At 39.9% G+C, this 27,094-nt stretch overlaps 2 protein-coding genes across 6 annotated transcripts; one reads left to right on the top strand and one right to left on the bottom strand.

Moving 5' to 3' along the window:
* Positions 1-17,725: 17,725 nt before the first annotated feature.
* Positions 17,726-18,517, bottom strand: LOC110907621. Its single transcript, XM_022152573.1, has one exon. It carries the CDS (start codon positions 18,515-18,517, stop codon positions 17,726-17,728), a length of 792 nt encoding a protein of 263 aa, XP_022008265.1.
* A 762-nt stretch (positions 18,518-19,279) lies between these two features.
* LOC110904468 (serine/threonine-protein kinase PCRK1) lies at positions 19,280-21,841 on the top strand. Of its 5 annotated transcripts, none has more exons than XM_022150311.2 (5): positions 19,280-19,412; positions 19,947-20,378; positions 20,492-20,752; positions 20,935-21,057; positions 21,149-21,841. In XM_022150311.2, the coding sequence occupies exons 2-5, from the start codon at positions 20,001-20,003 to the stop codon at positions 21,677-21,679; spliced, it is 1,293 nt and encodes a 430-aa protein (XP_022006003.1). In that variant the 5' UTR covers positions 19,280-19,412; positions 19,947-20,000; the 3' UTR covers positions 21,680-21,841. The 5 variants fall into 5 exon arrangements, with proteins under 5 accessions (XP_022006003.1, XP_022006005.1, XP_035839291.1 ...); XM_022150313.2 differs by having other exon boundaries at positions 19,976-20,378; positions 21,149-21,743; XM_035983398.1 differs by having other exon boundaries at positions 19,286-19,412; positions 19,939-20,378; positions 21,149-21,743.
* The last annotated feature ends 5,253 nt before the right edge of the window (positions 21,842-27,094 follow it).

The following is a 27,094-nucleotide window of genomic DNA, read 5'->3' on the forward strand; positions in this document are numbered from 1 at the left end:
CTTCGAGAAGTCCACTTCTTAGGCCATGTGGTGAACAGGGATGGGATTCACGTCGATCCATCCAAGGTAGATTCGATACGGAACTGGCCTGCACCGCGTACACCGACGGAAATACGCCAATTCTTGGGTTTGGCGGGATATTACAGGCGATTCATCAAAGACTTTTCGAAGATCGCACAGCCGCTTACTATGCTGACACAGAAGGGTGTCACCTACCGTTGGGGAGATTCCCAGGAAACCGCTTTTCAGTACTTGAAGGATAGGCTTTGCAGTGCACCTATTCTCTCATTGCCAGAGGGCACCGACGATTTCGTGGTCTATTGTGACGCATCGATACAAGGGCTTGGTTGTGTATTGATGCAGCGTGATAAAGTTATTGCCTACGCTTCGCGGCAACTCAAGATTCATGAACGGAACTACACGACGCACGATTTAGAGCTGGGAGCTGTTGTTTTCGCGCTTAAGATATGGCGGCACTACCTGTACGGTACCAGGTGCACAATTTACACCGATCACAGGAGTCTCGAGCATATTCTTAAGCAAAAGGATTTGAACATGCGTCAACGGAGATGGGTTGAACTACTGAACGACTACGAATGCGCCATCAAGTATCATCCAGGCAAGGCCAATGTTGTGGCCGACGCCCTCAGTCGAAAGGACACCCTACCTAAGCGCGTGCAAGCGCTACAGCTTACTATTCAGTCCAGTCTTCCTGCACAGATACGAGCTGCTCAGATAGAAGCATTGAAACCCGAAAACGTCATGACTGAAGCCTTGCGCGGTTCAAGGCAACGAATGGAACAAAAGGAAGACGGCGCCTATTATGTAACGGGGCGTATTTGGGTCCCACTTTATGGTGGTTTACGAGAGCTTGTGATGGACGAAGCACACAAGTCTCGCTACTCGGTACATCCAGGGTCGGATAAAATGTACCACGACATCATAACTACATACTGGTGGCCTAGCATGAAGGCCCACATCGCCACCTATGTTGGCAAGTGCTTGACCTGTGCAAGAGTCAAGGTTGAATATCAGAAACCCGCAGGCCTACTTCAGCAACCCAGGATACCACAGTGGAAATGGGAAGAGATTTCCATGGATTTTGTTACAGGCCTACCCAGATCCCAGCGTGGGAATGATACTATATGGGTGATCGTGGATCGACTCACCAAGTCTGCACACTTCCTGGCTATAAAGGAAACGGATAAGTTCTCCACTCTCGCAGACATCTATCTTAAAGAAGTTGTTTCGAGGCACGGGGTGCCCATCTCCATCATTTCGGATCGGGATGCACGATTCACGTCAGAGCTATGGCAAGCGATGCACAAATCTTTCGGCTCACGGTTAGACATGAGCACAGCGTATCATCCCCAGACGGATGGGCAGTCTGAGCGAACGATCCAGACTCTTGAAGACATGCTTCGGGCATGTGTTATCGATTTCGGCAACGGCTGGGAAAAGCATCTCCCTTTGGTGGAATTTTCGTATAATAACAGTTATCACACCAGCATACAAGCCGCTCCATTCGAGGCATTGTACGGACGTAAATGCCGGTCACCTCTCTGTTGGGCAGAGGTGGGGGATAGACAGATTACGGGTCCAGAGATTGTAGTGGACGCCACAGAAAAGATTGCACAAATACGACAACGCATGGCGGCAGCACACGACTGTCAGAAAGCATACGCGGATAAGCGTAAGAAGCCATTGGAATTTCAGGTCGGGGACCGGGTTTTATTAAAAGTCTCACCCTGGAAGGGTGTGGTTCGTTTTGGTAAACGAGGCAAACTCAATCCACGGTATGTTGGACCGTTCGAAATCACTGAAAGAATAGGCCCAGTAGCCTACAGACTGAACCTACCAGCGGAACTCGGGGCAGTTCATAATGTTTTCCACGTGTCGAATCTGAAGAAGTGCCTGTCAGATGAGACCCTCATAATTCCTTTTAAGGAACTCACTATCGATGAGCGGTTGCAGTTCGTCGAGGAACCAGTTGAAATCACGGACCGGGATGTTAAGGTCCTCAAAAGCAAGAGAATCCCTCTTGTTCGAGTTCGTTGGAACTCCCGACGTGGCCCAGAGTACACCTGGGAACGCGAAGACCAAATGAAAGAAAAGTACCCCCAGTTATTCAGAACCAATGCAACCACTACTGAGGCTGAAGCTACTACTACTGAATTTCGGGACGAAATTCCAAATCAACGGGGGGATGATGTGACACCCCAGGAAAACCAGTGAACAATACAGTTTACCTAGCTTCCTCAGTGAGTGCGTACCAAATTTCGGGACGAAATTTCTTTTAAGTTGGGGATAATGTGACAACTCGAATTTCCAAGATTTCTATTACGCATTTATTGCACGTTTATTGATTGTTTAATTGTTTGCTTGCACAATTGGTTTGCTATGAAACTGTACACGTTTTGATATAATATAGTGTTTTGTGGTTGTGCATGGTTATGTGTTACTTGTGAAAGATTTGACAAATAATGGAATGTGGTGTTGAAACTGTAATAAATAATACTTAAGGGTGTTTAGGGTTGATAGTGAAACTTTAACAACTCATAACCCTAATCCCCTTCCCTAATCATTCACAAAGAATCAAAAACACGTACTTTCACCTCCTCTAATCCTCTCTACAACCATCTTCATCACTCTTGGTTTCACAAGTCTTTTGCATCAAGTTTAATCCTTCAATCCATTTAGAATCAATTAAGGTAATTGCTTAATCATTGTTTATTGATTGTTTGATTGTCATCTATTCTTGATTCTTGTAGTATGTGTAAACCCTAGATTTGATTTGATGGTTCTGTGCTTAGTTTGAATCTTGATTATTGAAATGATGATGATGATTAGGGTATGCTTGGTAGATTGATCCTCTGATGACTGTTGTTGTTATGTATCGATTGATTGATTGATCCTGCATTGTGAAAGTAGGTAACTAGGGTTTTCGGGATCGTAGAAGCTAAGAAACGTAACCGTTACGATTGCACTGAATATGATTATTCATACGTATGATTGATTGCTTGTCTGAGTTTTGTGAAGGTTGTTAGTCTGAGGTTTATAACAAGCACACTCTAGTCCGACCTTTATGAAAGTATATAATGTCCGAGTTTATCATGAACTTTTGTCCGAACTTTTGAATAAACTATATGTGGTCCGAAGTTTGTTTTTAGGTGTGGTCCGACTTTTATTTAAGAGTATAAGGTCCGAGCTTTGGTTATGTCATGAAGTCAGAGTTTCATAATGTTACTTGTCCGACTTTTATTTATAATTCATGTTGTCCGAAGCTTTACTCAAGTTAATGGTCCGAGTTTTATATAAGCAAAAGGAGTCCGACTTTGTGTTGTGGTGGTCCGAATTCTTTATACATAAGATCACATGTCCGAGTTTTGGTGCATATCCGACTTTCCTTATAACTACTCATGTCCGAGCTTTGTTTGTAATAATGATGTCCGAGTTCTTGCCACATAGTGTGGTCCGAGTTTTGTTCACAAAACAGGAAGTCCGACCTTGTGACCCTTCCCTTGTTCTTGCCCGAGTTTATGGCCCCAAAACCCCCACCCCTAGTCAGAATTTTTGTAATGAAATGACACAGGGTCCGAGTTTGTAAGGGGGGGAGGCATGTCAGAGTTTTATTAAGGATTTGGTCCAAGTTTCATGATTGATAGGCATGATCTGATCTTTTGTTGATGATACGCATGTTCAAGATTGATTGAATTAGTGTTGTCTGGATTTATAAGTGAAGTATGAGGGTTTACCTGTAAACACATGTGTTAGAGCTTACTGTGTGTTCTGTTTATGATTTGCATGCTATTGAATGTTGCTGCATGATTCTATATGTGAGAATAATCCTTATTATATCATTCTGTACACAAATATCACACGGATCACAACTGCTTGACATCATAGATTTGTAAACCCTAATTTGATGCAAACACTTACATCATATCATATGCAACATACCCTAGGTCGTGTGTAACGGACTTAGACGTTTGAAAACCCTAGAGCATAGCATACCGAGCAAACCAAGGTGAGTTCACACAGCCAAGGCATGGGGTTCCCAGGGTGGGAATGGGATTGGATTACTTTATTGTACATACTCAGTTGATAGAATCTAACGATAAGAATACGACTAGACTAGTAACACTTATTGAACTGATCTTCGCACACCTGCCAAGGGTTGGCCGCGATATTATGACTGACTTCGCACACCTGCCTTTGGAAGGCCGCGAACTGAAATTTACTAATCTTCGCACACCTGCCTGGTAGGCCGCGATACAGGTAAACCTAGTCTAGAATACTCGGGATGAACATCCCCCTAATATCTTCGCATACCTGCCTGGGAGGCCGCGATGGAAACTAATACGATACATGACATAACGAACGAACATACTACTACTCACACTATACTATTACTGAACTGTTAACTGTGAACTCGCTCAACTAGTTGTTGATCATCTGTTACATGCCTTGCAGGTCGTTAGATACATGGAGCTTGCACAGGGAGAAGCTGGTCGTTGTGGGCTTGGATCGTGATTATTGTGACAACCGGTAATTAACGGCTTCTAATTACACGATTAACGAACGTTTAAGGTGATAATAAGTAGTGTTTAAGACACGTATTAACTTAATTAGGCTATTGGAATGCCTGGGAACGCTTATCTGCCGCTACAGTGCGCATATGGTGAATTTTGGAACAAATGTGTAACGATAAACGATAACGAACTGATGTCGTACAAAATACTGACCACGCCGACAAATACGAATTTTATACATATAATGTAACCTATGGATTTCGTTTTGCGAAATTTTCACGCTTTCGAATGTCACAAAACGCAAACGTGAACGAACAACGCGACTGCATGAACGCACCGGCAACGAAACGGAAGCACCAGACACGTGTATTAACATAAAAACTGAAATATTTTGATATATTTAATTTTGTTTTCAAATTTTAGTATCAGCGGACGAAAACAGATCGAAAAACGAGTTACAAATGACGACCGAGGTGTTTACGCGATTTAACGCGACTGAAAAACGTTTGCGTCTAACAAACGATTTATGACAAAATTTCACGTGCTTTCGACCCTAAAATAATATTCTACGACATTTACGAAAATTGGGGTTCAAAAACGGGCTTCGAAAGCGTATCAGGCCACGCGAAACGGGCTTGTGGGCCTGGGGCCCAAGCCCACTTAAAACCTAACTATATAAACCATATTATACTTACTTCCTTCACATTTTTGACAAACCCTACAACATATTTCAGCCGACACCCCTCCCACACTCTGCTATCTTCTCTCAGCCAAGATCAGGCGACCGGAGCCGGGTCCGACCGGTGCTCCGGCGTCTCTTCGTCCCCGACAAGCATCTTCGAGACCCTCTTTCTCCTCCCTGATAACACCCCACCCCGTTTCATTTTGAATGAACCACACACTCACCCCTCTTCGTTTGACAGGCCGACCATCATGGTGGTGGCGGCGACAAGATCAGAGAGCGAGAGACGGAGAACGAGTCCAGAGAGAGAGATGGATGGATGGCGGATCAACGACGGCACCGCCGCTCACAGCGGCGGCGATTGAGGGTTTTGACGGTGACCGGCTGCGGCTGTGACCCCAATGGCGGCGGATGGAGTCTCGGTCCGACGGGTTTAACGGTTGTATTTGAGCCTTGATGCCAGAGGTTCACACATCAGATCAGTTCCGGTGACTCGGGTTCGCGTCACGGTCGGTTCGAGTCAACCCGGGTCAGTCTTGGTCGCACGAGTTCAGGTCAACAGGGGGTTCACAAAGTTCGGTTTCGGGTTTCGGGTTCAAGTCAAGGTGGTCAATGGGTCAACTCAGCTTCTGTTTGGGTTAACTCGGTCAAACCGAGTCGACTCGGTTAATACCCGAGTCAACTCGGGTCAACAGCGGGTCAACAAAAGTCAGCGGTCAACAACAAGTCAACGACTCAGTCAAACCGAGTCAAGCTGGTCAAACTCGGGTAACAACAGTCAACAGGTCAAAGCGGTCAACCCGAGTCAGACCCGGTCAACTCACTAAGTCAACTCAATTCGGTTTTGGTCACTACAAGTCAACGACTTAGTTCAGATTTGTTTCGAGACATATTCGATTCAGTTTGACACACTTCGGTCCAGTTTCGGTTAACACGGTTCGTATCGGTCAACCTCAGTCAAAGCACGGTCAAACTGAGTCAACGAGAAGTTTCAGGTCAACTCAGTCAATAGACGGTCAACAGCAGTCAACGTCGGTCAAAGCCAGACCCGGTAAAGTTGTTAGCGTAGCGAGTTAGTCTACGTTTGATTTTATTTAGTATACGCGAACCGAGCTCGACCCGACTAACTAACGGTTTTACATTTAGTGATTTTGCTTCGTATTCAACGTTTTGATATATTTAGTGAAAAATTTATATAAAGTTATATATTGATTGTTGAATATTGTTGAATTTTGACAAAATAAATCGACACTCGATTGTCGGGATCGTCCAAAAACAGAGGAAACTCTGTCCGTTTCTCGTTAAAAGTCCGATCTACAAAACATGTTTAAAGTTTAAAAACGGCGCCAATCGGAATCCTAGTCTTCTTATGAAACTAAATATTAAAGTATTTGTATTTTGGTGTCATTTTTATAAATTATAATATACGACAACAAGTGAGTTACAACTTAACGAAACCCGACACTTATTTTGATGAATATAATTATCTATATTTAATCAAACATTGATATTTCCGAAACTTTTATAAGATGAATATAGTGTCTATATTTATTTCGAACATCAGAATTCGGGATTCACTTTTCAAACATTTAATATTTGGAAATTATATAATATGAATATGATTATTTATACTTCTCTCCATCGCCTAGAATCCGAATTCTTACAAAGTGAATATATTTGTTTATATTCGTTTCAAACATCAAGTATCGAATCTATTTATATATGTATATTTATTTATTTATTTGTTTCCATCATTCGAAAACTACAACAGTATATTACTGAATCATATACGATGTTTCGGATACGTACAATAGTTCATCTACGTATTTCTATTTGCGACAACTAACACGACTTTGTAAAAATATTTATATTTATATATATAAATATATATCCTAAATCCTTCGGAAAACTAAGTCGTTTCCACGACTTAGTATTATCCCGATTATAAACGGGATCAAATAACCATAAACTGGTTATCCTAAATCAAAATAAGAACACCTTCGTAGAGTCGTTTGTTAACGACTCGGTAGAGCTCGGACACGTAGTTTAACTACGTCGTTAAACTAGAAACTGATAAGTTATTCCCTGTTAGGAATACTATAGATGCACGCTAGCTAATTCATGTTCTTGGAACGGCACTACGGAATCACGCTAGGCTAGCACTGCACAGGAATGTCAAGGTGAGTTCATAACCCCCACTTTTTACTGTTTTACATTTTTGTAAATGTTTTCGGGGGTGGAAAGACATGCAAGTTTTGCAAAACTAAACAACTTTTCGTTGAACGAAAACTCATATTTCTAAACCATATTGCGAATGGATTTCAAGGAACTCAAATGGTTTACGAACGGTTTATACTAAACATACCGGTTTTACAAAACAAACGCGTATTTTCACAAACGTGCATGATTTTCATGACTAGTGACAAGAATGTCCTAGTTACTACAACGGGACTGGGTTGTTCTGCGTACGAACAACGAGACAACCCAATGGGTTTATGTCCCCCTTTTTCTTTTGAAATACATATTAACTAGGGTATGATTAAGCTATGGAATGAACTCTTGGATCACGTGCGAATAGGCGCTAACTTAGGCACCATTAATCCTTTTAAGGACCACGGAACAGGGGGTAGATCTATCGGGTACGGGCGAGCCCCACTCACGGTCCATGTGCGGCCACTTAGAGTGCTTTTGTGTCCCAGTCGAAGTGAATCGACACTTAAATCGTCTACCGGGTTGAGTGCTTCCTATGTCGGCACACATATTAATGTCTTAGCTACACATTAATGATCAACATGTTCATAGACGCATTACATACCTACTTATAAACTGAACTTTCAAATGCTTTTAAGATTCATTTGATGTAAACTCACAAGTACATGGATTTACAAACTTTAGTAACGGTTTTCAAGTTATATCTAAGTAAGAGGAAGCGCTGATCCTGCTTACAAAGGTTCGTTTGGGCTCGGCCCATTCTCTCTCGTGCAATGCACGAATACTATTGTGGGCTAGACTCACAATTTTTCATATATCATGCCAAGAAAATAATTTTACTATATTTTCTCAAAAACTTTAAAACCGGTTATCAAAAAGATTTATTTTAAATCTTTTCAAAACAAACTATGAACTCGCTCAACTTTATGTTGATTTTTCGCATGTTCTTTCTCAGGTTGCATTTTCAAAAATATGGAACGGTTGGAATAGGAGAACCCATGGTGATTTGAGTACTTAGCGGGCGTTCACTGTTTAGAAGTCTTAGCTTATTTGCTTCTGCTGTGCAATGAAGTTACCAGTTCGGTCACGCCAGCTCTGATTTTTCGGGGTGTGACAGATTGGTATCAGAGCTATAGGTTTCAGCGAATTAGGTTTCTGTAGAGATACCTAGGCTTTAACCTTACTATCCTCTGGGGACTTAGATTATTAAGACTTGAACACATACAGAACACCTAGGACTCGAATATGGGTTCCAACCGTTGCCAAGAACAATGAGTCAACCATTTTGATTTTAAACATGCACAAGAGTTGTATTTGATACACGATACACGAAACGATTACATACGGTAAGCAAAACCTTGAAAGTTTTGATAACATGCATCTAGGACCTTTGGAGAACTTCTGTCAAAATCCATTAAAGGTCATTATGTAGGAACTGTGACTGTTAACTCGGGCAAACGCCATTATATTATGTCGTCTATGCTATCTCAATTACCCGAGCAGGTAACCTACGCGGAACGAAACGTTAGTGCACAAAAACACATGAAACTCAAATTATACGTCAACGGATGTCAGAGCACATCACACTCTACGCGGAACGACACACTAGTGCACAAGTATACATGAAACTTAAACTATACGTCAGCGGACGTCGAAGTATACCATACACGACTTTCGAGGCAAGGCCTTTGGAAAACATGATCGGGCATGATAACAACGATGCTAATCCCGGCAGCGGTGGAACTACCGACCGAAATGCGGCACTTTTCCACGTACTCCTGCAAACGACATGAATCTCGCTGAGGTACGTTAGAACAAGATTTCACAAAATTCGCTACTTAGTCTAAAGAGACTCACAACTATTGGCGCTTCAAGAGAAGTCACATGTCTTCGTATTCCCCCTACTTCATTAATTGCGATTACACTATGTTCGACATTCCATGGTAATGTCATCTAACAACTGGCCATCACACGAAGTTCCAGGTAAAGCCCTTAAATTTTTTTATTGAAATTCTGACTTTTGCATCTAGGGAGTAGATTCTTTTTACATTTCTACTTCCCCTTAATAGCCATTGCATCACGAAGATTTTATTTCATGATAACGAACACTCATTTGCTTAATTCTTGACAAATTCATATGTTACACATGCGTTGTTCGTTACGCATGTGGCTTCACTCGAAATTGTTTCGCTATGTCGATTCTTGCATTGTGATTTGGATGACCGTATTATTGCAAAACGTTGACTCTTTGATATCGGGTCAACGAACTCGTTGAAACTCATTTCCTTTCAAGCTACATACATGGTTTTTCATTGTAACCATGTCGAAAATTTCTTGTTGATACATGCATCCACTGTTGGATTGTGCTTAAACAAAGTTCAATTGTTTGAAGTGCTCGTAATATATATTCGATTCAGGATTCCATATGATGGATTGAGGCCACCATATTCGAAATAATCCCAACAAGCACTTCATTTGCCTTGAATCATAACAGGCTTGTTTGGTCTTCGACTTCATTGAACCTTCCCTTGATCATGATCACCTTGTGGTGACATTTTCACAAATTTGAAGCTTGCGCTGATCTCGTTTGCACACATCATGTACGGATTTAATTATTTATCTATTTGTTTATTCGAATTAAATCCGCTCTGTTGGTTATTCATATTAAAGAAATCTTAATACAATCGTGTGTTAAGATGATGGTATACAAATTCATGTCATATTTCGTTGTATCTCTTAACAGTTCTTTCAGTATCGATTGAACATTTTGTGATATTTATTGCTTTTTCATCTTCGATCGGAAAACATTATTTGTCTGTTTCATTTTCAACTAAAAAAAAATCCTGTGGGATTCGTTTGAAACAAACATTCAGATTTACTTCGTTGAGCCTTCAATTGATTTCAAACATGGTGATATTTGTTTGATCACCGCTATTATTGAATTATTTCAATCACTACGACACTTTGTGGCGTCGGTATAAATTTGTAGCTTGCGCTAATCATGATCGATCGTTTCATGCAAAACTAAGTACGCTCTTTGCTTGGCTAATCATTTAAATAGTCTTGATACAACTATGTATTAAGACGATGATACACCAGGTTCGGTTGTATTTTATTTCGGTGTATCCTTGCCACTCGTTGATTTTATTCATTTAATGGTTCGATAGTGGACAAATCATTTCATGATACTATCCATTTGTGCTTGTTGTTTCAAGTTTCAATCATACAACCAACGCAAGTTTCCATTGATAGTAAATTCTATTGTTTAAAAAAATTGATTTGTATATTGTGAACATTCATTTGGAATTCTATTGGTTGAAATTCCTCTTTTGTTGAAGCCCGTAAATTTACTCACATTGGTGATAGTATCACTACGCTTCATTGACTTGACCTCGATTTCTAGAACAAACTCAGCTGAACCGTTGGGTTTTTGTTGATGCAAAATGTCTTTACATTCATATAATTCGAATAAGTTTTGATTCGCTTACGCGGTCATTCACTTTGGTATTATTCGGGCTTACCTAGGAACGACACAACTCTGAGGAGATAACATAGTCTAAATTTCGAGGACGAAATTTCTGCAACAGGGGGAGAATGTGACAACCGGTAATTAACGGCTTCTAATTACACGATTAACGAACGTTTAAGGTGATAATAAGTAGTGTTTAAGACACGTATTAACTTAATTAGGCTATTGGAATGCCTGGGAACGCTTATCTGCCGCTACAGTGCGCATATGGTGAATTTTGGAACAAATGTGTAACGATAAACGATAACGAACTGATGTCGTACAAAATACTGACCACGCCGACAAATACGAATTTTATACATATAATGTAACCTATGGATTTCGTTTTGCGAAATTTTCACGCTTTCGAATGTCACAAAACGCAAACGTGAACGAACAACGCGACTGCATGAACGCACCGGCAACGAAACGGAAGCACCAGACACGTGTATTAACATAAAAACTGAAATATTTTGATATATTTAACTTTGTTTTCAAATTTTAGTATCAGCGGACGAAAACAGATCGAAAAACGAGTTACAAATGACGACCGAGGTGTTTACGCGATTTAACGCGACTGAAAAACGTTTGCGTCTAACAAACGATTTATGACAAAATTTCACGTGCTTTCGACCCTAAAATAATATTCTACGACATTTACGAAAATCGGGGTTCAAAAACGGGCTTCGAAAGCATATCAGGCCACGCGAAACGGGCTTGTGGGCCTGGGGCCCAAGCCCACTTAAAACCTAACTATATAAACCATATTATACTTACTTCCTTCACATTTTTGACAAACCCTACAACATATTTCAGCCGACACCCCTCCCACACTCTGCTATCTTCTCTCAGCCAAGATCAGGCGACCGGAGCCGGGTCCGACCGGTGCTCCGGCGTCTCTTCGTCCCCGACAAGCATCTTCGAGACCCTCTTTCTCCTCCCTGATAACACCCCACCCCGTTTCATTTTGAATGAACCACACACTCACCCCTCTTCGTTTGACAGGCCGACCATCATGGTGGTGGCGGCGACAAGATCAGAGAGCGAGAGACGGAGAACGAGTCCAGAGAGAGAGATGGATGGATGGCGGATCAACGACGGCACCGCCGCTCACAGCGGCGGCGATTGAGGGTTTTGACGGTGACCGGCTGCGGCTGTGACCCCAATGGCGGCGGATGGAGTCTCGGTCCGACGGGTTTAACGGTTGTATTTGAGCCTTGATGCCAGAGGTTCAACATCAGATCAGTTCCGGTGACTCGGGTTCGCGTCACGGTCGGTTCGAGTCAACCCGGGTCAGTCTTGGTCGCACGAGTTCGGGTCAACAGGGGGTTCACAAAGTTCGGTTTCGGGTTTCGGGTTCAAGTCAAGGTGGTCAATGGGTCAACTCAGCTTCTGTTTGGGTTAACTCTGTCAAACCGAGTCGACTCGGTTAACACCCGAGTCAACTCGGGTCAACAGCGGGTCAACAAAAGTCAGCGGTCAACAACAAGTCAACGACTCAGTCAAACCGAGTCAAGCTGGTCAAACTCGGGTAACAACAGTCAACAGGTCAAAGCGGTCAACCCGAGTCAGACCCGGTCAACTCACTAAGTCAACTCAATTCGGTTTTGGTCACTACAAGTCAACGACTTAGTTCAGATTTGTTTCGAGACATATTCGATTCAGTTTGACACACTTCGGTCCAGTTTCGGTTAACACGGTTCGTATCGGTCAACCTCAGTCAAAGCACGGTCAAACTGAGTCAACGAGAAGTTTCAGGTCAACTCAGTCAATAGACGGTCAACAGCAGTCAACGTCGGTCAAAGCCAGACCCGGTAAAGTTGTTAGCGTAGCGAGTTAGTCTACGTTTGATTTTATTTAGTATACGCGAACCGAGCTCGACCCGACTAACTAACGGTTTTACATTTAGTGATTTTGCTTCGTATTCAACGTTTTGATATATTTAGTGAAAAATTTATATAAAGTTATATATTGATTGTTGAATATTGTTGAATTTTGACAAAATAAATCGACACTCGATTGTCGGGATCGTCCAAAAACAGAGAAAACTCTGTCCGTTTCTCGTTAAAAGTCCGATCTACAAAACATGTTTAAAGTTTAAAAACGGCGCCAATCGGAATCCTAGTCTTCTTATGAAACTAAATATTAAAGTATTTGTATTTTGGTGTCATTTTTATAAATTATAATATACGACAACAAGTGAGTTACAACTTAACGAAACCCGACACTTATTTTGATGAATATAATTATCTATATTTAATCAAACATTGATATTTCCGAAACTTTTATAAGATGAATATAGTGTCTATATTTATTTCGAACATCAGAATTCGGGATTCACTTTTCAAACATTTAATATTTGGAAATTATATAATATGAATATGATTATTTATACTTCTCTCCATCGCCTAGAATCCGAATTCTTACAAAGTGAATATATTTGTTTATATTCGTTTCAAACATCAAGTATCGAATCTATTTATATATGTATATTTATTTATTTATTTGTTTCCATCATTCGAAAACTACAACAGTATATTACTGAATCATATACGATGTTTCGGATACGTACAATAGTTCATCTACGTATTTCTATTTGCGACAACTAACACGACTTTGTAAAAATATTTATATTTATATATATAAATATATATCCTAAATCCTTCGGAAAACTAAGTCGTTTCCACGACTTAGTATTATCCCGATTATAAACGGGATCAAATAACCATAAACTGGTTATCCTAAATCAAAATAAGAACACCTTCGTAGAGTCGTTTGTTAACGACTCGGTAGAGCTCGGACACGTAGTTTAACTACGTCGTTAAACTAGAAACTGATAAGTTATTCCCTGTTAGGAATACTATAGATGCACGCTAGCTAATTCATGTTCTTGGAACGGCACTACGGAATCACGCTAGGCTAGCACTGCACAGGAATGTCAAGGTGAGTTCATAACCCCCACTTTTTACTGTTTTACATTTTTGTAAATGTTTTCGGGGGTGGAAAGACATGCAAGTTTTGCAAAAATAAACAACTTTTCGTTGAACGAAAACTCATATTTCTAAACCATATTGCGAATGGATTTCAAGGAACTCAAATGGTTTACGAACGGTTTATACTAAACATACCGGTTTTACAAAACAAACGCGTATTTTCACAAACGTGCATGATTTTCATGACTAGTGACAAGAATGTCCTAGTTACTACAACGGGACTGGGTTGTTCTGCGTACGAACAACGAGACAACCCAATGGGTTTATGTCCCCCTTTTTCTTTTGAAATACATATTAACTAGGGTATGATTAAGCTATGGAATGAACTCTTGGATCACGTGCGAATAGGCGCTAACTTAGGCACCATTAATCCTTTTAAGGACCACGGAACAGGGGGTAGATCTATCGGGTACGGGCGAGCCCCACTCACGGTCCATGTGCGGCCACTTAGAGTGCTTTTGTGTCCCAGTCGAAGTGAATCGACACTTAAATCGTCTACCGGGTTGAGTGCTTCCTATGTCGGCACACATATTAATGTCTTAGCTACACATTAATGATCAACATGTTCATAGACGCATTACATACCTACTTATAAACTGAACTTTCAAATGCTTTTAAGATTCATTTGATGTAAACTCACAAGTACATGGATTTACAAACTTTAGTAACGGTTTTCAAGTTATATCTAAGTAAGAGGAAGCGCTGATCCTGCTTACAAAGGTTCGTTTGGGCTCGGCCCATTCTCTCTCGTGCAATGCACGAATACTATTGTGGGCTAGACTCACAATTTTTCATATATCATGCCAAGAAAATAATTTTACTATATTTTCTCAAAAACTTTAAAACCGGTTATCAAAAAGATTTATTTTAAATCTTTTCAAAACAAACTATGAACTCGCTCAACTTTATGTTGATTTTTCGCATGTTCTTTCTCAGGTTGCATTTTCAAAAATATGGAACGGTTGGAATAGGAGAACCCATGGTGATTTGAGTACTTAGCGGGCGTTCACTGTTTAGAAGTCTTAGCTTATTTGCTTCTGCTGTGCAATGAAGTTACCAGTCCGGTCACGCCAGCTCTGATTTTTCGGGGTGTGACAATTATCTTGTTAAACACTTATGATACTTGATACTTATTTACGATGGGTTTTATTTATACGCTTCCGCTAAACAATGATAACTTACTTACGTTTTTGGAACACCTTTCATATGGATTTTGGTTTGGGTTTAATGGCAATTACTTTTACTATATATTTATTGTTCTATATGATTTGGTGGCTTGATCCTGATCATGTCACGCCTCCTAGCGGTGGTACTCCGCGTGTGGATTTTGGGGGTGTGACAAATCACATATACTACTGCGGTAGCCATGAGATAGCAAATGAGTCGAAAAACGAGTATACCATGCGCGAGGGGCTTGCTTGAGACCGTATAGAGATTTCTTTAGCCGACATACATGATTAGGACGTTAACTGTCAATGAAGCCCGGTGGTTGGTACATAAACATTGTTTCTTCCAAATTACCATGCAAGAAAGCATTCTTGACGTCGAGTTGGTGAATGGGCCACTTTCGAGAAACCGCCAAACTTAAAACTGTGCGAATGGTGGCAGGTTTTACTACTGGACTGAACGTGTCATGACAGTTTATTCAAACCGTTTGAGATTTGTTGTTTACCACTAACCGAGCTTTGTAGCGCTCGAGAGCGCCGTCCGATTTAAATTTATGTCTAAAGAGCCACATGCAACGTGTAATAGGCACCCCCTCCGGTCGTGGTACCAATTCCCATGTCTGATTTTCCTGCAAAGCATTAAACTCATTTTTCATAGCCATAAGCCAATTAGGATCTAGAAGGGCTTTGAGGTGGGATGTGGGAACGGGTGAGATGGTATGGTTTAAGGAAGGAGCAGCAAGATTAAACTTTGGGTTAGGCTTGGAAATGCCAGCCTTGGAGTGTGTATACATGTGGTGACGGTTGGATTAGGTCGGTGGGGAATGTGGTGGGGATGAGATGGGTGAATGCGGCTGTGGTGGGGTTGGGTTATTTGCGGGCTGGTTTGGGACGAGATGGGTTTGGCCGATAGGTTGTTGGGCCGGGATTGTTTGCGTTGGGCCGATGGGAAGGCTGGTCGAGGACGGGACGGGTTGGGCCGGTGGTGAGTTAGGTGCGGCGGTGATGGAGGTGAAGTCATGTTCGTCAAAGACGACATGCCGTGAAATATGGACCCGACCCGTGAAGGGATCCATGCAGCGATACCCTCTAAAATTAGGCGGATAGCCCAGAAAGATGCATCGAGTAGAACGGGGCGACAATTTGTGGGGTTGAGTAACCGAAGCGTTCGGGTAACAAGCGCACCCAAAAACGCGAAGATGATCATAGGTTGGGTGTCGTTGATAAAGGGCGAAAGCCGGGGTGTGATTATTGAGCTTAGGGGTAGGAAGAATATTATGAAGATAAGTTGCGGTGTGGAGAGCTTCGACCCAAAAAGTGGGTGAGAGACGGGCATGGGTAAGTATGGCACGGATAATATTGTTAAGGCGTCGAAGCATTCGTTCGGCCTTGCCGTTTTGTGGTGAGGTCCAGGGGCATGAGAAACGAAGAACCATGCCTTGCTGAGCGGCAAATTGCTTGAAGTGGTGATTGTCGAACTCACCACCCAAGTCGCATTGAAAAGTTTTAATGAGACGGTTAAATTAAGTGTGAATTAGTTTATGAAATTTAGCAAAGGTAGGAAACGTTTCGGATTTAAATTTGAGTGGGTAAACCCAAACATGTTGTGTAAAATTATCAATAAGTACCATGTAATATTTGTAACCACTTTTGCTTAAAAATCGGGGATGTCCACAAATCACAATGTACGATGTCAAATGGAGCAAAAGTAATAGATTTTGAATCATTAAAAGGTAACCGTTGACTATTAGCAATTTGACAAGACGAACAAATGGAATGACTTGTAGTCTTATTACAATGAATGAAATTATGACTAGACAAAAAAATTTAAAATGGTTGCGCTAGGATGACCGAGATGGTTGTGCCACGGGGTGGGTTGAGAAGCGGAGGCCAAAGCATAGGAAGGTGGTGTAAGAGGATAGAGGTCCCTCGTGCTATCATGATGCGAAAGGAAGGTGCCCGTCTTGAGGTCCTTTAAAGAAAAACCAAAAGGGTCAAATTCAATACTAACTTGGTTATCACGAGTGAATTTACGAACAGAAAGTAAATCTTTTATAACAGTGGGTGAATGAAGAGCATTATTAAGTTGGTAGGTTTTGGTTGAGACAGTGTGTAAGGAATTTCCAGATCCTGTAATTGGTAGTTTATGGCAATTTCCAACGAGAATAATACTTGAAGAAAAAGACAAGGGAGTAGAAATTTTACCGATATTGGAGGTGATGTGAGATGATGCTCCTGTGTCCATGTTCCACGAAGTGTCCGGGTTATTGATTTGCATCATGGAGAGAGCCGTGCCGATGTCTGTCGGGCTTAATGCATTAAAGACATTCGGGTCGTGGAATTGGGTAGGGGTGGGAGGCGGTTGGGCTAGTTGTTGCATTTGGGCCTGCTGATAAGCAAGATGGGCCTGGTTGTATTGGGCTTGGGTAAGTAGGAGGGGGTTGATTAGGGGCCCAAGCTTGGGAGGGGTATGGGGTGGGCGGTGTGTTCCAGGAGGGGAAAGGGGCCGGAGGTTGCTGTGGGCCGTAAGTGGGAGGATAGTTGGGTGAGGGTTGGTTCCAGTGAGAATTAGGATAGTTGCCGCATCCCCGATAACCCCGACCACGACCACCACGGTAGCCGTGACCACGGCCTCAAGGACGGTTCGGGTCATAAAAGTTTGGTGGGTACCGGTTAGGATCGGTAGGGGCGGTATTTGGTGCGGGTTGGTTGTTAGGTTGGGTAGGTGGTTCGGTGGTGGTAGTAGCGGGAACCGGAGTGGTAACGAGCACCGACTGATTGTTGTTTTGGCGAGCGGCTTGGCGTTGTTGTTCTTTTTGTAGACTGGTGTGAGCTTCATCCCATGTGGGGGAGGTTTGATTGATGAGGGCAGCGGTAACATCGTATTCGGACGGTAGGCCTCGAATAAGTTGCATAACGAGTCGTGGCTCGCTGACCGGAAATCCGATGTCACCTAGTTGTTCGGCGATGTCTTTAAGTTTTTGGCAGTACTCATCGAGGGATGCACAGGCTCCAAGTGTGAGGTTTGTGAAGTCATGCTCAAGAGTTGTAGCTCGAGAGCCTTTGTTGTTGAGGAAAATACCTTCGAGTTTGACCCATGTGGCTCGCGCCGTAGCGTCGGTTTTAAGAACCCGAACCAAATATTCGTCGGACAGTGTAGCGTAGATCCATTGTAGAATGAGGGCGTCGATCTCTTGCCAGGAATCATACTCATCGTCGCCTTCCTTTGGTGCAGTCGTGCCGTCGATGTGATCAAGAACCTTGTAAGCTTTTGCATGTAGTTTGAAAAGCTTTACCCATGAGGAATACGTGACCTTGGTGCCGTCAAGAGTGCGGACCTTGTTTTGAATGTTGGTCACGGTATAAGCCGGATGCAGGGAGGGGAATTTCGGTTCGGTGTTGGACGTATGCTCTTTGCCGGTCATGGTGGCTGTCGAAACAGGGGAAGTCCGGAAAAAAAGGAAGCTTGCGACGGCTGGAAACTTGCGACGGCTAGGGTTTATAGAGCGTGAGCTTTGATACCATAAAAGTGTTTATGGATCAATAATAATTCGTGTCCTCCATTGAATAATAGCATCCCTTTAAATAGGGTGAGATACAATACAAGAAATATAGAAACTTATCAAATATATAATTATCTCCTAAGATATTGGTGAATATTATTTACATAATATTTACATATTGTAATAAGAATAACTACTAAAGCTGAACATTAAGTTGAGTGGTCAAACTGCTAATATATAATACGAACCAATTGAGCTAGTTCCATTTGTAATCTCATATCTGTGTTACAACCTCACCTAACATTCTGCTCGTATTTAACTCAAATCAGTTTAAGTCTTGAGTTGACCTTACGTTTTCAATTTTGATGCTTGCATATATATGTTTCTTTTTACATAAAATACCAACTTATATAAGTTTCAATTAACAAATTAATAAACAATATTAAACTATAATAATGTAGTAAAGAAATGCTCATGAGACACAAGAATGTCTTTGTAGCAGTTGAATTAGAAAAATTAAATCTAGAGTTTTCCATAGGAAAAAAAAAAATGCGTCTATATAAATTAATAAAATACTAAACGAATCCAATACCTGTCATTTTATCCATATTATTAAAATAGTATATTTTTAATGTCACTTTCAGCCGCTGGTTTTTTATATTTTATTTCTGTTATTCTTTATGCATTCTTCATTGGTTTGGTCAAAAGTCAAAACTTCCATCCTCTCCAGTTTGCACCCTGTTTCTCTATTCAATTGCTCTTTTTCTTCTTGGATAATTCAGTTTTGATCTCTTGTGATCGCCAGCTGGTGGTTAAGGTAACTAACTCCTCATGTTCTATGTTTTAGTTTATTCACTTGTATTTCAAAACTTTATTATGCTTTGTTTTCCAGTTTAATAACTGATTTTTTCATGATTTCTTCACTATGTGTATAGTATTTTTTTTTATTATGTGATGAAGGATGCATGATGTTAATTCTTGATTATATGCTGTTTGTTATTAACAAATATGTTTGAATTTGCTTATGTATAATCCAGTTTATTTAATCGAAAATCAGTTGTTACTTATATGATTTCAGTTAATTAAGAATTTAATTTGTTGGGTGAAAAAAATCTAAAATTTTCAAATCATCATTGGATAACTGAGTATTTTAGTTAGATGAATAAAAGATTTGAGAAAACAAATGGGAGTGAGTCATGATGGTAACTATAGAAATATATGAAAAACTCCTTAAGTTGTTATGTATTATTAATATTAATTATATACATAGGGATATACCATATACTATAATTATGGTAGAAACAATTACAGTAAACATAACTAATATATTTGACTAAATACATATCGCTAGCTGTAGCGATCACTGTTGTGGTTTTGCAGGCGATACAGGACCCTTTGAGACGCTATGATGTGCTTTCAGTTCTCTTACTGTGACGGCAAGGATGAACCGCCAATAAGTCCAACACAAAGCACAATCCGGTCCTTGAGCTCTGGATTTACAGATCGTACTGCATCTGGATCGGAGTCAAGTGACCAAAGTGTCCATGATCCAACAACTAAATTAAAAATGTCCAAATCTTATCCTAGTTTCTCCAGAATGCCAAGTAATCTTAAAGAGTTCAAATTTTCCGAGCTCAAGTCGGCTACCAAAAACTTTAGTCTTTCTGTAAAGCTTGGAGAGGGTGGGTTCGGGTCTGTATACACTGGCACCATTAGAAATCCTCGCGATCCTAGTAAAGATCTCAATGTGGCTGTCAAGCAGCTTGGCAAAAGAGGATTTCAGGCAAATTTCATTGATTTTTTATACAATTTTAATTTATTAACATATCCTGGTTTTGACACTTTTTTAATTCCTGCTGGTCATAAATTTATAAGCTTGGTTGTGTGATGGAACAGGGGCATAAGGAATGGGTGACAGAGGTGAATGTTCTTGGGATCGTTGAGCATCCGAATCTTGTTAAACTAGTTGGATATTGTGCAGAAGATCACGGTAAAGAAATCGAACGGCTTTTAGTATATGAGTATATGCTTAATAAAAGTGTAGAATACTATTTATCTAGCAAATCCCCAAAAACGCTCTCGTGGTCAATGAGGTTAAAAGTGGCTCAAGACGCCGCTCGTGGCTTGGCATACTTACATGAAGGACTGGACTTCCAGGTATTACTTTTATGCAGTTAGAAACTGTTATTGTATATAGTTAATTCATCTAGATATTTTGGTTTTACTTCTTGTATATATTCATTAATATATTTTCTCAATACTTTTACAAAAACTATACATTTCCATTTCCTGTACATGATCCCTGATTAGTTTTGTCACTATTGATGCATTTTTGGTAGATTATATTTAGAGATTTCAAATCTTCAAATATTCTTCTAGACGATCAATGGAACGCTAAGCTTTCGGATTTTGGATTAGCTCGGTTAGGTCCTAAAGAAGGATATACACATGTCACAACAGCGGTAACCTCACATTATTAATTATGATAGATTTTTGTAACATCAGTTTTCTACTTAAAGCTTGTAAATAATTTCTAAGAAATAATGCGATCAGGTAGTAGGAACAATGGGATATTCGGCTCCAGAATACATACAGACCGGTCGTCTAACTACCAAGAATGATGTATGGAGTTATGGGGTGTTTCTTTATGAGCTCATAACGGGTAGACGCCCATTTGATAGAAACCGACCCACAGAGGAGCAGAAGCTTCTAGAATGGGTGAGACCTTTCCTAGATGTGAAAAACTTTCCACTCATAGTTGATACTAGACTTGAAGGTAAGTACCCGCTGAAATCTGCACTGAAGTTGTCATTGATTGCAAACAAGTGTTTGTCTAGAAACCCAAAATCAAGGCCAAAGATGAGTGAGGTTTTGGAAATGGTTAATCGGCTAGTCGCGGTTGAGTCAGAAACAACGGATCCTGGATCACCTATTAATGTTCATGTCCCATTAGCCGCGATTGAAGAAAGCGAGATAAAAAGGACTCGTGAAAATGAAGGTAAAACAACATCCATTGATGTCAAACTTGGAGATTCTGCTTGGTTTTCTGGCTTATGGCCTTGGAAGCCTTCAATAACTTGTTGATTTGAAGTTGATAATTAAAGTGTATAGAATGGTTGTAACTAATGATATGTTGTCTTTTTGGTTAGTGAGTGAGAGTTGATACAAAAATGGGTCAACGAAAGTGTTGATCACACAGCGAGAGACATTGTTATAGAATTGGGGGAAACACTCCTTTTGAATTTATTAGTTGATTGCAATATACTTAAATAAGAAACAAAAATGCAATTTACTTAAATATTGGTACCATAAGTAATTGGTAATACTCTTTATTTGGATATTGTTACTAGTATATTAGTTATTTATTATTTAGTTAGTATACACTAATAACATTTTGTCTAGGGTTGATCACGAGTTGAATAGAGCATAGTCAGGGCAAGCTTGGGTTCGACTCGATTATAAATCGAGTTGGTTTGGCTCAGCTCGAACATAAAATCAAGCTAAAAATCTAAGCTCGAGTTTGGCTTGGTTTTTAATCGAGTTGGCTCGACTCGGCTTTGTTAGGCTTGAATTTAAAAAGGAAATTTTATACTTAACTCTCAAAATTTAATAGTCTAAAATATCATACAATAGTTTAAAAGAACGTATTCAAAATACGTTCAACCTAATACATTACAAGCCAAAATCTTTTTTTAACGGCCACAACTCTGTTTACATCTAACCAAAATGCTAATAAAGCATCTATTTGAATTTCACCTCCTATAATTGACCGAGAAATTTTTGTTTAACGGCCAATCAATATTCAGTTTTATTACAAAAAGTTCACAACCACCAGGAAGCTAGCTATGACCAAATTGTATATTGTATATATATTGTATATATATTAAAACATAAAAGGTCAAACAACAGTTAACTTTTAGTCAACATCAATTTGTGCAAGTATACTTTTCAGATTTTAGTTTTGATCACAGTAACATTTAATTTTGTTGTATATATATTAAAACATAAAAGGTCAAACAACAGTTAACTTTTAGTCAACATCAATTTGTGCAAGTATACTTTTCAGATTTTAGTTTTGATCACAGTAACATTTAATTTTGTGACACTTGGTAACAAACAGTAACCCATTTTTCTTATGTTTTTGTTTTTAAGCTTTTTTTCCGTATATCTAACTTTAACATTATTTTCCCGTATATATGTATATATTAACTTTAACGTTATTTCTACGTTGGCTTTGTTATAATTTTGTGACAAAATTTAAATTAGTTTTGTTTTTATAATAGTTTTGTTTTACGTTTTTTCTCATGTTTGATTGTTATTTGGTTGCTACTTAGCATGATGTTCGTTGGTCACATTTGGTCTGCTTTTTACCCCCTTTAATTTTTTAATACGTGTTGGTATACATTCGCATTCGTCTATGGTTTACGTCACGTGAGTCACTAAGTGTTAAAAATTCGTAATTTTGTTTTATGATTTTTCTCGGTTTTGGTCTTCGTTTAATTGCTACTTAGCACGGCTTTACGTCTCCCGCCCCACAACACTGGTAGCATGGTTTTACGCCCCCCGCCCTGCAACGCAGGGGTTTATGACTAATTTATATCAAAAGGTCACCAAACAATACATACATTGCACATATTACCAGCTTATTCTTCCAAACTAAAGCCAGCCCATGTTTCCCAAACCAAATCCACTTGCTTCGCTCGGGCTTCGACCCACAAAAAGCTTAGGGCTTTTATGTCCGTCATTATCTTTTGTAAAGAGACTTGAGTTTGGTTAAACACCAAGTCTTTTCTTGTCTTTCAAATGCACTAAATCGTCTGACTTGAAAAATCACTTGACCCGTCCAACCTCCAAACCACCCAGCTATCATTTGCACTTGACAGGACCGGGATCCCCCACCAGTCACCAATACACATATTATGTTTGTAAGTTCTTACTAACTTAATTGATAGCAAAAAAAAAAAAAAAATACTAATACCAAATAACGATCCCTATAAAAAAAAATTTTTAAAAAATTATATTGTGTCTTACATTTAGCCACACTTTTAACTTTGGGTTCTACACAAACATCATATAATGAGAACAATGCATCGTTTCCTTATGAAACAGTTCAAATATTTATGAAATCTTGACAAGCAAAGCATAGAAACCTTTAACTTACAGTTGATAAAACAAATCAACTAACTGAAATTTATGAAATCTTGAAAAACAACGCAAATAGAAACCTTCAATTTAGTCATTATGATAACATTTGAGTGAGATTAAAAAAAAACCAAGTGTTTATACAAGAAAAATAAAATTTATATCCAAGTTAGCATGCTCCTTGTTGAGTACTCTGTATACACCAACTCCCAATTTATGACTCCTTATTCTTCATTGTTAAAATAATACTTGCAACGTTTTATTAATTCATGTTGCAACATTGGTATTGTGTTATAAAGTTGTTACATATTCAGTTATATTGTTATGTTGATGAGGGTGTTAAGTGTACACATCATAAAGTGAAAGGTTGCATTGGAAAGTTCTGAGGACTAAAGTGTAAAAGCTGAATTGATGATGGGCTGAAGTGGAAGTGTCTTTTGACCTGAGTATATAAGCGAGTGAAAGCCTTCATTCGATGGTTAACACCTCCAGATTGTTCTATTCTCTCTCTTTTGTACGATTAGGGTTTACTCGTTGTTGTTTAGATCATGTGTGATCTGTTAGATCTCTTGTGAGATGTTGTAGTTTTAGTTGTTCTAGGTCAACTGATTGTTATCAGTTGATCATCTAAGTTTGTATTGTTCTAAGATCTTACTTATTGTAAGATCTAGGGTTTGGGGGGTGTTTTTCTGGTTTGGGTAATTAATAAAAGTTTTGTCACCATTTTGTCGCTTCTTTGTTGTTCTGTGTTGATTTCATACCATTTTACATGGTATCACAGCTATATTGGCTCTTGATTTCTGATCTTGGTTGTTCCGCTGTGAGTTTTAGGGTTTGATTCTTACTGTTTGGGGTTTGTGTTCTTCTTTCCTCGAAGAACAGTTTGGATCTTGATCTTGGGAAGCGTGTCGGTGTAAATCTGGTGCAGTGAAACCCTAGTTAGGGTTTGGAGGTTTTGGTGGAAGATCTCTTATCTTCTGGTGGTATTACATCCTGTGTTGGTATCTGAAATCCTTAGAAGATTTAGGGCAAACTGACCAGGTTGTGGTTAGCTTTCTGATCTGTGGTTTGTAACCCTAGAAGGTTACAGATTCAGATCTGCTTGGAAGGAGTTGAACGCTGTTGTGAGATCTTGCCTCTCTCTCTTTTACTTTTATGTTTGTTCATTGCATTGTGAGTCTTAGTGTAACGCCCTGCTTCTGATGTTAACGTATAAATAGCAAGTCTTCTCGTATTTCCTATCTTGTGATACTTTTACTCTCGAGACAGACGATCATAATGGAAATGAAACTATTTGATCTTAATCATGTTAAACTACGTGAGACTTTTACTCTATGAGATGATTCTTGACGCCTTAACTGTGAACGATATGACTAGACCGAATCTTGACTCTTGTGATGCTTGACTTTTGTGATACTTTATACATACTTATGAACGAAGTGATATGATTCTTTGTTCTATGTTATGATTCTTGACTCTTGACACTTGTGGAACGAGAAACTTGATTCTTGACACTTGACTCTTGACTCTTGATATTGATTAAAGGAGAAACTTGATACTTGGTTGAACGAGAAACTTGATACTTATTGAATGAGAAACTACCTTAAACACAGACTTGAAACTTGGAAACTTTTGTGTTATTTACATAATGTTACCTTGTGATGGTTACTCATGATAATACACAACGCAAGCTTAATCAAACTCGCAAAACGAAGCAAAGTTGGAAAACTAGCAAACGGATCTCGGCTGTCCGAATGGACATCCGATCGGATGACCATTCGACCGAATAGCCATCCGACCCCTTACACTATGCACCGCCTTAACTATCAACATCCCCTATAAATAGGTCCCTTGACATTTCATTTTCACCTTTGGCCCTGTCATCCGACCACACGCACTCTCAAGCACTCTGATCATGATTCGAACTGTTTTTGTAAGTATTCTTCTTTGATTCTTGTACAACTATCATCATTTATCACTCCTACATCGTGTTCTTCAACAAAATCACACGAACACTTCAACTTCCTCATGAAAATCGACTGATTTGGAGTCTTTTGGAGGTGATTTCCACTCAGATGTTGGTACAAACTATTGTGGAGCACCATTTAAGCAAGAACGGCCATAGATCTAATAGATTTTCACAACTTTTATACAAAAACTTAAGAATCTCACACTTTTACACCAGATCTGATGGAATTTCACATAGTTTCCGGCTCGATCTGATGAACATCACATTTACAACTAATTTTCGGACTTTTCTTCAATTTTTATACAGAACATGGGTAAGATCAGACTCAAACCGACTTCCGACTCGTTCCTTAGCCGAAAGCTGGCTTGAAAACTGATTCTCACCGGAAAACGAGCCGATTAACGGGTCCAAACATGAAACCTCGCCATAAACGATCCGCCAGTTCGAGAAGGGGTGGTTCCCAACCGACTGAACGAGCTGGGTTGATTCGTTTCCGTTGTTTGATGCGTCGTTACACCATCTCCGTTAACTCAAAACTTGGAAAATTTCACCACACTACACTCACTGACCATTTGTCCGAATGGTCATCCGATCGGATGACCATTCATCCAGATGATCTGATTATCATGACACTTGTTTGTTTTACAGGACACTATGATCACAACATTTGAAACTTTAACAGTTCGCAAACACCCACTGTTCGAATGGCCATCCATCCGGATGACCATCCGTCCGGATGACCATCCACTCAGGTAGTCTGTCAGATGCTTTTACTCGATTTTTCACACCGTTCGACACTCTGTTCCCAACCGGGTCAGCTCTTAGAGGACTTATGCTCTGTTCCCGCACGCAGGCAGATCCAGCGCTCCCTTCGATCCAATCTTAGAAGTGTTTGGTTTTTAGCACCCACTGTGAGTATACTCGATCCCCTTTTGTTTTAAACATTTTTGGGATGCAACATGTATTCTATATCAAGACACTTGACACTTGAAACTTATTTGGAAACATACTCTATCCATTTAAACATGAAACTTGAAACTTGTGATTCTTGAGGCTTTTATGCTATGTGAACGTTTAATCCCTGTGTGTAGTTCCGCCTTAACAATGGTAGCGCTATAGGGGTAATGCACCTCCCCGTTAGTCTTTGGGGTATTGTGATGTAGCGTGTGTTTCGGAAAATGAAGATCAACACGTTGATTCTACGAATACCCGTGTAGTTCTTCCCCAACCCCCAAATTGCAACCCAAAGGCCACGGAATTTGAAGTGAAAATTAAGTAGTTTCAAAATTCAATTCTGAACTTTTCATTAGCTTTAGCAACATATAAATAGAGACCGAAATTCGAAAATGGGCCTAAAACACACTTGGGCCAAAAACTAGAACAAAATA

The sequence above is a fragment of the Helianthus annuus genome, chromosome 14, assembly GCF_002127325.2.
Source record: "Helianthus annuus cultivar XRQ/B chromosome 14, HanXRQr2.0-SUNRISE, whole genome shotgun sequence".
Taxonomy (NCBI): domain Eukaryota; kingdom Viridiplantae; phylum Streptophyta; class Magnoliopsida; order Asterales; family Asteraceae; genus Helianthus; species Helianthus annuus.

What these genes read in the sequence shown, in the direction of transcription:
- LOC110907621 (XM_022152573.1), bottom strand. Translation starts at nt 18,517, where the DNA reads ATGACCGGCAAAGAGCATACGTCCAACACCGAACCGAAATTCCCCTCC.
- LOC110904468 (XM_022150311.2), top strand. Translation starts at nt 20,001, where the DNA reads ATGATGTGCTTTCAGTTCTCTTACTGTGACGGCAAGGATGAACCGCCA. An exon ending in ATGAAGGACTGGACTTCCAG is followed by an intron (nt 20,753 to 20,934) that starts GTATTACTTTTA and finishes CATTTTTGGTAG; the next exon opens with ATTATATTTAGAGATTTCAA. An exon ending in ATACACATGTCACAACAGCG is followed by an intron (nt 21,058 to 21,148) that starts GTAACCTCACAT and finishes TAATGCGATCAG; the next exon opens with GTAGTAGGAACAATGGGATA.